The sequence below is a fragment of the Chroicocephalus ridibundus genome, chromosome 9, assembly GCF_963924245.1.
Source record: "Chroicocephalus ridibundus chromosome 9, bChrRid1.1, whole genome shotgun sequence".
Taxonomy (NCBI): Eukaryota; Metazoa; Chordata; class Aves; order Charadriiformes; family Laridae; genus Chroicocephalus; species Chroicocephalus ridibundus.
Window position 1 is genome coordinate 14,110,209 of NC_086292.1, and position 13,118 is coordinate 14,123,326.

General features: G+C 40.3%; 1 protein-coding gene across 4 annotated transcripts in view; it reads right to left on the reverse strand.

Moving 5' to 3' along the window:
• Nucleotides 1-6,891: 6,891 nt before the first annotated feature.
• CHRDL1 (chordin like 1) overlaps nucleotides 6,892-13,118 on the reverse strand; it is a 44,615-nt gene continuing 38,388 nt past the window's right edge. For 2 of the 4 annotated variants that reach the window (XM_063347070.1, XM_063347069.1), the window contains exons 10-12: nucleotides 11,925-12,092; nucleotides 11,308-11,397; nucleotides 6,892-10,043 (exon numbers count right to left, since the gene is read on the reverse strand). In XM_063347070.1, the coding sequence (XP_063203140.1) occupies nucleotides 9,913-10,043; nucleotides 11,308-11,397; nucleotides 11,925-12,092 (389 nt within the window). In that variant the 3' untranslated portion in view covers nucleotides 6,892-9,912. The remainder of the gene's footprint in view (nucleotides 10,044-11,307; nucleotides 11,398-11,924; nucleotides 12,093-13,118) is intronic. The other 2 variants (XM_063347073.1, XM_063347071.1) reach the window with 2 other exon arrangements.

Sequence of the window (13,118 nt, forward strand, 5' to 3'; positions counted from 1 at the left end):
GCTGTGTGGTGCTTGGTTGCTGGCTGTGGTTAAACCATGACATACTTGGACTTCAACCTTTGTTGTAATTCGTTGGCTGATGGTTTTCTTCCCAAGCTTTCAGATTTTACATGGAAAGCTTTTGGAGTGACAGAATGTTTAGCTTTTTAATAAAGACACCCATTCCGTACAACTTTCTAGCATTCTTGGACTCTCCTCTACCATATACATGGGTAGGTTTGGAGTGTTTACATGGCTACGACTGATCTGATTCCCAGGGCCCACTGAAATGGAGTGTATTTTAAAACACTTGGCTTCTGTTGGGCAAAGGAGAAATTAAATGTGAAAGCTTAAACCCTTTGGTCCTTTAAAACCCAATTCCCATTGGTGCTAACTTCCCTTTCAGTGCAAGATAATGAACCTTCACTTCTGTTATGTGTCCTTGCCTTCAGCGTGGGTTCTCTGCATAGCTCCCATCGTGGTCAATTATCTGGCAGGAGAGGCCCACAACAGCAGAGACCATTGCTTAATTGTCATTGTGGGATCCTTTTGCAACATGCAGTTGCTGGGGCTCATTTACAATTCTAACACATCCAGCGCGCCCTGCATCAGGAGTCCTGTGAACTGGACAAAAGTTAGAAAGTGGCAGTGCCGTTCCTGGCCAAAAGCTCGTTAAGATAGACATCTCCTGCTAGTGAACATCACACAGATGACACAGGCAGCTCACTCCAAACGAGAAATGTTCTTTTGTTCTGCCTTACTAGGGCTTTCAGATAAAGAGAATTTGAGGCTACTGAAAGGGCCAGCTGTGATATGAAGGGAACAGGTTTAAAATAGCTCTCAGGGGCAGTAAATGCTTAATGATCACATCTTTCATTGCTCTTGGAACATTTGAGGAAACTCAGCCAGCTAACATTTTTGTTGATTACTTTAACAGAGGCCCTTTGTTCATATTATCATGGAGAATAATTAAGCCAATGCAAGCAAGTCAGCAGACTTGCTGTATACATAATTAAAATGCTAGGCTGTGATTAAACAGACTGTATTGGCACAGAGAGCACCCATTCACTTTGTAAAAGAGTTCCATCACTGCCTTAAGCTTGTTTTCACCCTATTTTATTTGTTATTATTTTGGAAAAATGAGTTTATACAAGATAGGTAGTGGAAGATGATGTGTTCCCAGTGAGGAGTTAGTGAGATTTTATAATGGAGAAAAGAGATATAAGCATATCCAAAGTAGTTACCTTATAGGGCAAAATGTAAGATGTAAAAAAGAGCACATCAGTCTATTTTAACTTACTTAAAAGCTCATTTTGAAGGGGTTATGTCAAATTTTCTCATTTCCTCCCTGATTTTGGCATCTCCTATGTAGTAGTCAAACCTTCAAATTGTAAAGTTTATGATTATGTGGCACCTGACGCTTTGTCAGAAAGGAAAACCCTTTGATCTATAAAATATTTTAATTAAATGCACTTTCAACTTGTTGGACTACCTGTTTTAAGTCAAAAGCTTCTTGTCAAACATTACATCATTGTGAGGTCTCCCAAGTCTAATTGCCAACCTTTTTCGGGATTCTCTCTCAATTGGCAATTAGTGAAAATAACAGTTATGCTGTTAGCAGGGGCAGACTGGCTTTTCACAAGTTTTTGCAGAAATGGGCCAGGATCTTTTTTGATTTCCAGGGCAGCAGAGCTGGAATTTTACAGAGTTTCTCCCAGGTAGGGCACCAAGAGTTCTTAGGGAGCAGATTCTGGCTCTTCTGCATTTTTTGGTCACAAAATCCTGTTCTACCAGAATTTTTTTCAGAGTACAATAGGTACAAAAAGATGGTGTCCTTGGGTCTAGGACTGGAAGGATGCTCATAGAGAGGAGACACTGGATAGAAATGAGGTTATTTTGACACAAGGGAGAAGTCCATATTTTTTGACATTTTTTTTTTTTGTTAATATATGTTAGGTAGCATATTGTAGACCAGTAGCAGGGGCTTTAAGATACATTGGCTGATTGAGGCAGCCCTAGAAGAGATCCTGGGGTTCACATTGACTACCTTTCATGCATTAGACCAGAGCAATCTTTATTTACAAGCAAGGTCTTTGGATGCATTTTCTGAGTTGGAAATAAAAGTCTGCTAGATTCATCCCGTTACCATGAAGTAGAACTCAAAGTGACATCTACTCTACTCTCTTTATTAGTCCTCTGGGCTAAGCAGTCCCCTGGGAACCTCTGGAAATCTATTAAGATATCACAGGTTGTTCAGCAGGAGTAGCAATGACTGATTTGCAACAGCTCTGAAAACTGCAATTTAAAAAGAAAATGTGACGATGAGAAAAATCTTTCCCCTTACATTTATTACAGACAATGTCATATTTTTCTAATTTTTTTCTTGTGCCTTCTGTCTAGATTGAAGTGCTCGTTCCTCTGTTGGGTCAGATGTCCCTGTAATGGGCAAATAGACTGATTTACACAGAATTTGGTCTGATGATTTCCTTTGAAATCCTACTTGATGTACCTTTTTATTCTGAGTTTCACAAAAACCTTTGGAGTTTATTGTGGTTATAATATAGATTTAAAGGAAATGTATTTTAAGGGACAAGTGGGAGGCAGTGAGTTTCTGGTATGTTTAAGCTGTGTAATCCAAGATCTGGAGAAGCCCATTTGCCTGTTACTGGATTCTTGGCTTCAAGAATCTTCCAGCAGATTGATTTTGCTGGAGCTTCATTCTAGAGGTACTGTTCTAGCAAATACTTCTTTCAGTGTTTTAGTCATGGGCAAAAGGATTAAATGTTTCTTAAGAAATATACTATGTGGTGGAGAGGCCAGAAAAAAGAGCTCCAATTTTCAATGTTTAGTATTCAAATGCAGTTTTGCAGTTGTTAAGAGTTTCTCTGCTACTCAATTTCTCTAGGGTTTACTTCTTGCTTGAAAAGTAAATTAGTGACTACATTTTCTTAGGCACTCTATGTATTAATATGAGCTGTGATCGTCACAAGCATGGTAGTTCTGATTGATAGCTTTCCCTTAATAAGAGTGATCTCATCATGGACATCATTTAAATGGGGTAAATAATTCCCAGCACATGCTGACTATAAAGAAATTGGGAGCTTGTTACAAGCTGATGTCATGGGAAGAGTCCGGTCTCTTCAGCAGGGACTCATCAGTGCAAAGGTCTCTAAAAAATGTCTGACTTTGAATTAAGAAGAAAAATCAGGGTGGGAAAAGCTGTTGCGAGTTCTTAAGTCTCTGTAGGCTTTGACCATTATGATCAATTGAATCTTTCAGTTAGTTATGATTGCAAAATAAAAGAGACTCTAGGCTGAATGTTCTTTGAATTCATGAAAAAAGCTGCAGTTTTTTCCTCTTACTTGTGACAACAATCCATAATTTATAAACTAAGTTTTTCAAACAAAATAGCAGCAGGGTTTTTATTTCCAGAAATTTAGCACATTTGCTAAAGCTCAAAATAACTTTTTTTATTTATTATTAATTTAGACTTGGTTATAGTAATTTACATAGTGTGAAGTGAGTGAGAAGGGCTACTGGTAGGATTTGGTTGCATGATTTTACAGCTGGTTTGCATTAATATAAATGGCAAAGTTAAACTTAGTGGATAATCAGTTCTGATTGTAAACATCCTCTTATGTTTTTTAATGCTGTCATTGGACCATTTTTGAAAAGATGCCACTGTCTGGCTAGATCTAAAAGCAAAGATTTTGTGAGACTTAGCTTATGTGAATATGTGATATGGCGTTCAAAGCGAGGAAATATTTTCTAATAGCACAGAATTGGAAACATGATCTCAGATACCAAAACATAGCTTTCTGGAACATATCATCACTTGAAGCTGCACATATGTCTCTAAGAATGATTTTTTGTTAACTAAATAACAGTATTTACAATCAAATCTGCCTTTTTCTGGGGAGACCTTTGTGAAGATTGATTAGTTGATGACTGTTGTCTATTAGTTTATGAGATGGTTATGCAGTCATAACTATAAATACTTCTATATAATGTCCCTTCATTTCACTAATGAAAAAAGTGGCCCAAGAGCTCACTTTTCTTGTTTGATGCTCCTACAGCATTTCCTATTCCACCCTGAGTACCCTACGAAAAGTTTAGATAGGAACTATTTAAGTCTCTATTGAACTGCAGCTACCTCAAACTATATATTGAACAGCATACAACCTGGCCATGCTGCACAACGCTTCAGTACAGAAGATTAAAATAAGTACCATATTAATTTCAAGCTAGGTGTTTTAATGGGAAAGTCTGAATTCATTGTCCCATCCTGGCTGTTGGCAGAGGGGAGAAGTGAGCTGGGGAAGAACAGGCTAGAGTAACAGTGCTGGTTTAGGAACATTAAGTGGCTGGGAATCTGTCTGTGAAAAGTATAAAATGTACCTTTGGTACGCACTAAATACTAGAGCACAATAAAATGTGTTTAATGCCAGTACAGTATGCATCTATGAGTTCTTCAGGGACCTCTTCTTTAAGGGATTGTGAGTTTTGCTATTTACTTTAGTGGGAATAGAATGCAGTGTTAATTAATCATGGCCTTCACACGCCTGATTTTGTGGTGTTGTGATCCTGAAACAGACAAATAAAGAAGAGAGAAACAGAAGTAAATCTATAGGGGATAGAACTGATCTTAGTGGAGAGATCAACTAACTATGGGTGCTGTTTGGGAAGCAGTTAGGTACACTTAAAGCTTAATGTGATGTACTATCTCGTCTCTTGAGCTGAGGTCATTTGAGGACAGACTGGGAGTTTTCACTTTGAGTTGTAGTGAAATCAGGCTCACTGCCTTTTCTGAACATGCTGACCTGTCATCCAGTGTGTCTACATTACAAACTGTTTTGCTGGGTTAAAATCAATTATTTGTTTTTGCTTTGGATGCTTTGCATTCTTGCTCACAGTTGGGTTGGTGTTATGTGAGAAGGGCAGGGTTGTGGGTTCATACTCGTATACTCATGTAGTTGCAGACATACTTTACCCAAGAAGTAAAACAGTCCAAAACCTCAGATCAGAAGATGAAGACATTTTTCAAACCCCAAACAAAAGCAATAAATGGAAATAAGGATTAACTTTGTCAATTTTCACCCTTCTCACAATAAATCTCCAAAATCTTGGCTTTTATCTTAGATGGATAACACAATAGGCACCAGAAAACACCAATATTACGCAAATGCTTCATGTGCTATCAATTACTTTGGAAGTATTCATCAACTGAGTTGTGAAATGGTTTGACCTTTTTTTCTAATGGAGAGTGTATGAAGATGAGAGTGTTAGGCTGACATATTCTTTCTCTTCTACTTGTCTAAGTATATTTGAAAGTAATTTCAGAAGAAATCTCAGAATCCAGCCCCTCCTGGCCTGCAGAATTATGTGGTGTCAGAGATGATCTGTGTTACATGAGAGGGCAATAGGAGTGAAGTGAGAAGTAAGATTTAGTGTGCTGCTAAAAAGCATTTGGATGTTATAAAATCAAGAGAATGGGGATGCAGCTGTGCAACGCTGACTGTTAGTGACTTTCAATCTGCAGCTACTAGGAAGGCGAACACCCCTCAGATAGTCAGGCCTGGAGAAGGGGGCTGGTACAGGAGGAGATCAGAGCAGAGCAGGTCTGCATGCCTAGGATGTGTCCTCATGGAAAACATTCTTGTAACAAATCTCCTGCTAAAATAAAAGGTGGCTAAGATGAATATGCAGATTCTGATAAAAGAACAGAAGTTAATTTCATGAAGAATTTCCAGAGACATCTTGAATTTCAGATTTGACGTATTTACTGATTCATAGTGATTTATTGCGGAACCACATTGAATGATCACCTTTACCAGGGGTGATACTCTCCATTTTAGTTACACTGCTAGCCATGCCTGAAGTAATGTTTTTTCTTATCTTTCTTAAGACCATTTCTTTTTACTCATTAGCACAGTTTGATTCCATCAACATTTCCCCAATTATTTTGAGCTTCGGAATATGTATTGCCCAGAAAGCAGGATGTCCTGTAGTGTTCTCTCAGTTTTCAATGCTTGATTTCTTCTTTAGTTGGTTTCCATATATGGATGACAGTGCTTTGGTTTTCAAAATTAATCATGCTGGGTAGGTGAAAGCTGAATTAAACTGGGTATTTCCCAAAGGCCACACATATCTCTGAGCAGAAAATCTATATATTGCATGTCCTGTGCTGTCTCCCCAGTATACTATTGTTGCCCTAACAAGTCCTGAAAGCAAACAGTTGTGGCTCTGGAGATTATCATAGAGTCATAGAATGGTTAGAATTGGAAGGGACCTTGAAGATCACCCAGTTCCAAACCCCATGCCCTGGGCAGGGACACCTCCAACTAGACCAGGTCTCTCAAAGCCCCATCCAGCCTGGCCTTGAACACCTCCAGGGATGGGGCAGCCACAGCTTCTCTGGGCAACCTGGGCCAGTGTCTCACTACCCTCACAGTAAAGAATTTCTTCCTAATCTATTCTAAATCTAAATCTAAATCTACCCTCTTTCAGTTTAAAACTGTTACCCCTTGTTCTGTCGCTACACTCCCTGATCAAGAGTCCCTCCCCAGCTTTCCTGTAGCCCCTTTAGGTACTGGAAGGGGCTCTAAGTTCTCGCCAGAGCCTTCTCTTCTCCAGGCTGAACAACCCCAACTCTCTCAGCCTGTCCTCACAGCAGAGGTGCTCCAGCCCTCGGATCATCTTCATGGCCTCCTCTGGACTTGCTCCAACAGGTCTATGTCCTTCTTAGTCTTGAATCTGACTCTTCCATAGCTCAGTACCCGATGCCACAGCAGGCAGCCATGCATTGCACCTGGCCGGGGTCAGGCTTCCTCTGAGGTGGCATCAGCAGGACTGCAACCAGGGAACTGAAACCAAACATCTTGACCAAACAGCATCGTACACAAAGTGTCTGGTTTTATTATCAACTTCGGAGTTTATTAATTTATCAAACCAGGTCAAAGTGATACAACAAGTACATAAATAAGTACTGTAACAGACATACATCCCATGAAGAGAATGAAAAACACGACACTGTGCATTTTGTTGTCTTAGGTGACCAGAAACTGGAAAAATGCAACACTGCATTTTACTAAATGATGCTTATGGGGTTTTTTTGCTTTTCTTAAAAAGTGTTTGTTATAAAATAAATACACAATCTGGATTCCACCTGTCCTGTCACAAATACAAAAAGCAGGTTGCCTTCCTCTTCTTAAAAAAAAATAATTGCAAACACTGTACACTTTCTGCTTAGTCTTTTTTCACCAGCTACTGCTACAAACAGACGATGCCCGTGAGGTGAGAAATCAACTGCTTCCCACCAGATCACTACCGTTCCTCAGAATCTCTTCCTTACAATGTCTTCACCAAAGGAACGATAAGGTTAATTCATGACTTATTAGAAGATTTATAATAAAATTTCTCACTTCTGCAGCGCACTTCAACCCAGTAGATGCCATGTGCGGTGGGTGCTGCTGACGCCAAACACTTCTCCTACAGTTACACTGCAGAAACCTCTGGTGCAGCGAGGTCTGAGAACTCTGTTGGGACACGCTACACCCCTTTCAGACAGCAGGGCAGGACTTAGGGCGGCGGAGGCTGCAGTCCCGTGGAAAGGTGGTGGGACAGTTCTGTTAGCTCTCCTCTTAATGAGCACAGGACTTCTCATGGCCAGGTGCTAGTTAAGACTGTGCACTCCCAGGGGAGTGCTGGCAGGGGCTGCAGGGTCCCCTCTGAGGAGAGCCCAGGGGCTGCCCCGTGCCAGACACGGCCGGTTCCAGCTGGTTCCAGCTGGTTCCAGGGGCGCCAGCACAGGGCAGAGCTTGAGCCCCTCAGCCGGGCTGGCGGCGCCTTTGGCAAAGTGGGTTTAGGAAAGAGCAAAACGCTGCAGGCAGTGAGGGGAAAAGTGTGAGAAACAGCCCTGGGCAGCGAGGGCCGGGCAGGGGGAGGGAGCCGGCACTCCCGAGCAGAGACTCCCTTGTGCCATGGAGGGACCCCAGGGGGTTTCCCTGCAGCCCATGGATGCTTGGAAAGAGACCCCCAAGGTTCTTACTGGTACCAGGTGGGAGTACTTCGTTCTTGCAAATCCACACTGTTGCTGGAGGAGCTCCCTTTTTAGTGTGTTTTCCTGTTACGCAGCAGACTGTGTGGAGTGCTTGGTAGGGAGGGAAGTATTCCTAAATATTATCTGCTCTCTGTCCAGGCCTAGGGACAACAGGGTGGTTCGCTAAGGACCTGAGATCACCCTATATGTGTACTCCTAATTCCCTTCAGCCTTTCCTTTGCCCTCCTGTCTGTGCTCCTCACTTGCTCCTCTTTGTTGAGAAGCCCATGTTACACTCCTGCATTACAGGCAGCACGGGCAGGACCTGGGGAGTGTGAAGAAGCCTGGCCCTGAGGCCTGTGCTGCAGAGGGAGGCTGCTGGCATTTGCTGCTCAAGGCAAGGATCCTCTCACGATGGTGAAGCTCTGCCTGAAACAGGCTTTTGGCATTCAGCGCTGAGCTCTCCCACACCTTCATCCCTTTAGAAGTGGGTACGCCCTGGAGTGCTGTCACTGGCAGAATGACAAACCTCGAAATCCTTGCTGTCAATGTTGATTTCACTCCCTGTGAAGACCCAGCCCCTGGCTCAGAACATTTCCATAAAGCTTTGTGTCTTAGCGTGTGTTCGAACAGAGTATTCCTGTTCACTTTTGGAGTAGAAAATGGGAGCAAAAGCAGGCAATCACTTGCTTCTTGGGATTTAATCCAACATTGCAGCCGTGAGGCAGTGCAGTATTTTGGTGACTCTTCAGAGAAAACATTTTTTAAACTATACTTTTTCTGCAGATGAGAGTCACCTTTCTTAAATACACTGGAGACATGCTATACTAAATTTAACAGAATCTCTCAGATTTGTTTTTCGTAAAGATAACAGGTTTCAGAGAGCTGCTGTGTTCTAAAGGCCTGCTGTAGCTGTTTGGTGTTTGTCATGGGAGAGAGCTGTCCTTGGAGCGTGAGAATTGAGAGGTCACCCTCAGAAAAATGCAGAAGATTAGGTTTGTAACAAATCAGAACAAATAAATTAAGCACTGTCGCAACTCTTACGGAGTTATTAACTGGGAGGTTTAACCCTCTAGGTGTTTTGAAAGTACTGCAAGTACTTCACCACTGTCTGCCACATCACTTCAGAAGGCAGTTTATCAGCCAAGACCATATGTTAATAGGGCCCAGAAGAACAAAGTTATTAGGGCTGTGATAGGGAGCTAACACTTCACATTTTTTAGAGAAGTGGGTGGAGGAAACAGTGAAAACCACTTAAAAGCGAACATTTGCTTAAATTGCTACAAAAATACAGTGATTGCCACTAACACCTGCTGTTCAGTTTATGGACTCAGTTTGCTCAACTACAAGACATCATCCCAAAGGCAGGCTGCTTAGGAGTCTGTTAGTTTAAATCTGGTTTTTATGTCTCCAAAACAAGTATTGTATCACTTGTATTTTTCCTCCACTACGAAAAAAAAATCCATGAGTCATTTCAACACCAGAAATTGTATAAATTCAGCACAGGAAATAATGCTCTCCATAGCTCCTGCACATTTATTAGATGTCCTTCTTTTCATTAGTTTGAATAACTTGCCAAATAATAATAATAAAAATGTTCTGTTTTCTCTTTTTAACTTGTAAAGAAATGCAACTCCGGGAAAGTACAGTCTCTCTTTCTCCTTCCCCCACCAGTAATACAGAGCCTCCTAGTCTTTTGGAGGAGATATTTGAACGGCTGACACAGACCACTACACATAAAGCAGCAAATTTGCTGTGCATGATGTGAATAATTACTGCATTATAGTTTTGCTTTTTAGGGCAACTGTTGACTTAAGCAAAATAAGCCTGCAGTCCAGCTGCAGATCCAAGTTTTCATAAGTTTTCTTGTGTTTCTCCCTCCAGTGCTGTCTCCCTTAACAGTGACCCTTTTCAGACTTCTCAAGGTACAAAAGCTTTACCAAATCCTCGAGCTCAGTCCTGCACACTCTGCTTTCACACATTTGGCTGATCTGAGCTTCTCCCTCGCTAAATATTTTCCACTGGCCTGAAAACAAAAATACAAAGGAGACAGATACTGACTTAGAAAAAGGCACAGGGAACTCTGAAGACATTTACAAGCAGTCTCCAGACCAACTGATTCACAATGGTCAAAGAGAGAATGTCCAATCCTCCCATGGAAAATATTCAAAGTATCTTACAATCACGTAACATATTCCATACAAAATATCTTTGTTAAAAATAATAAACAAGGACCAGAATATTATTCTTTCTTTAATTAAGTAGTACTGCAACTTGACTCTATTTATTCAACCATTTATGATGTTGGATGCTCTGCTTTATGACAGAGTGATGTGAAAATTTACCTCTGATGGTAAACCAAAGTATTTAAAAGTTGGGAAGCAACAAGTCTAAGTTTCATGCACTGTGAACTGTGCCTACCTGTGTGTAATAAAACAGTGTTTGCTCGATATTAATATTTCTATACATTTTTTATAATGTTAATAGAAATGCCCACTGTCCTGGTAACTAGAATACTGTATTACAGATAACAATGACAAGCTTACGGTAGGCTGACAACAAAAAATTAGGAAAATTTTTACATGAAAAGGTGTCTGCTTCTCACTAAGCCTGTATTATCAATAATATAATATTCCTGGGAAAAATACTTTCTTGTCTAATTAGAGACCTCAGAAAAATGATAAGTTGTAATGCAAAAGAACTGGGAATTAAAAATGTGTATACGTTAATTCAACTATCAAATTAAGTGTCATATCCCAAACTGGATGAAATACAAAAAAGAAATTGAATCAAGATGATAAAAGAATTACATGTCCTTTCAGAAGACAGATTTTAATAACGGAGATATTGTTAAGAACATACAAAAGGCTTCTTTCAAATATAACATATATATGTGTAGGAGAACTCCTTTAATCATCTCTGAATTTTTTCCCTTTCCCTTTCTAAAAAATAGGGGTAACTTGACATGTTACTTAAATAAATCCAAATTCTGATGCTGTGCTGACATCAGTCATATTTCAGACTTATGGCAGTATGGGCAGAAAACAGCCTATTTTGTATTTTATCAAAATACAGGAGACTAAGACAGCATGGACATGAACTACTGTTATATGTATCTATATTTTAAATTGCTACATTTTGATTATTTAAATCTAAACTTATAAAATATTAGAGCCATGTACGGAAGGAAAAATTAGTACGTCTGTTTGACTGTGTTGAGTAAAAGAATGTTTTTCAAGGCTATGATTATATGGAGAATAAATAGCTGAAGAGGTCAGAATTTTACTTACTAGGGGTTGTCCTTGTTATCTGCTTGAAGTAAGGAAGTTCTTCAAATTCTCTCTTGGACACTTTTTCAACATAGAAGTGACGCAGAATCCCTTCAGTAAAGAAATGAGAAGTGCATGTTACTGGAAATGTACCTGTTCGAAACCTGGGTGTTCTAAACCTGCCTTTATGTAGAATTACTGCCATGTTGAGTCAACTTGTGAAATAACACATTTTTTGCCCGTACTCTAGACCATCATGGGTGTAGCATCACTAAGGCAGACAGGGCAGACTGATTTAAATGGAAAGCTTTTTGGTCCATCCTAAGTAAGAACCTCCAGGCACTTGGTTCAAACCCTACTACCCATTTCTCTGCAATAAATTGCACAGGGTATTACTGACAACCTGTTTGTCATTGTGCTTTTGCTCATAATGAAGGGTAGGAGTTTGCAGACCTAGAGCTTTGTGTGTTATTAATGGGTTTTGTACAGCAACACTTCAGTATGTCGGCAGTGGCTGTAACAGCAATATCCTAAATAGCCAGAAAAACAGCAGTCTCAAGATGCCTGGATTTGTAAATTTTCCTGGGATTTTAATGGAAGATGATACACTGTTTAAAGAAAGAACTTGCTCAACTCACCTTTTCTAATTGTCCACACATGTATTTCTATTTGAGGTGGCTTTTCAGTCTCTACTGCAATTTTTCTGATGGTTTCTCCTTCCTCTGTGAAAACGGATTCATAGACAGGAAATGTCTCTTTCCCACAGAAGTAATCTTTGTTATCAAAGGTCTGACTTGGCACTTCTTCTGTTTAAAAAAAGCCCAAAACACATACTACAGCTGTAATTAAGTCCTCCAGAACTTACTTGGCACTGACAGCCAAGCAGGTTTAGTTTAAAAGTAGACTTTTCACTTGTATGCCCACTCAAATCCACCTCCAGCTAAGCCCCAGACGTTTAATAGTGTTCTATTCTGCTAGGTTCTGATGGCCTGCCTGTGGTGGCAAGACAGTATTTGTATTCATAATCCAGCTTCATAAGGAAATGAGCTGTGTAAAACCACTTGTGAGACTTCTCACAATTTTTGAACCGGTTGTCCACTTTTCAAGCATATTTGAAATAATGGTAGACGTCTAGGAGGTAAAAAAATAACTAAATGAAAATTGGTGGTTGGACAGAGTGAAGAGACGCAAATTAATGTTTTGATGAGGAAAAGGGCAGGTAGAACCTACAAGGTTTGCATTTTGCTTGGCAGCAGCCAGCTGGCCAGTGCAAGCCTGGGCTAGCCACAGTGCACGTTATCTCCTGCCCCCCGGTAAAGTTGTAGAGCATATAAGTAGAAATTGTAATTATTCTGTTGGTAATTGGAAGTTGGACAAAAATGTACAAGAGATGATACAACTGTGAAACTCGGGACTGCTGTTTGTGGAAAAACCTAATGATTAATACATCTCCACACATACAGGACAGACTGCAGGAAAAGGTTCAGCTTTCTTAAAAATTGGCACATAGAATCTCAAAGGAAAAGACAGTAACTTTCTTTTTACTATTGAATTTTCTACTGGAGCCTGTTAGCTAGGTTTTGCTGACTGTTGTCAGCTCAAATGAGCTCAATAAAAGGTGTGGATCTCTGATTCACAAGTATCCAAAAGGATCTAGATACACACCTCCTGCCTGCCTACTGCCACTGTATCGTGCTTTTTCCCACTAAGCAAGGCTAGCAAGAGAAAGTGGGAAGTGGGCATTCTGTCAAGGATTTCTGTGTATGACTAAACAACTCATTTCCTCAGAGCATTTCCACCCAATCCATCACCAAACAAACATAGAAATGGGC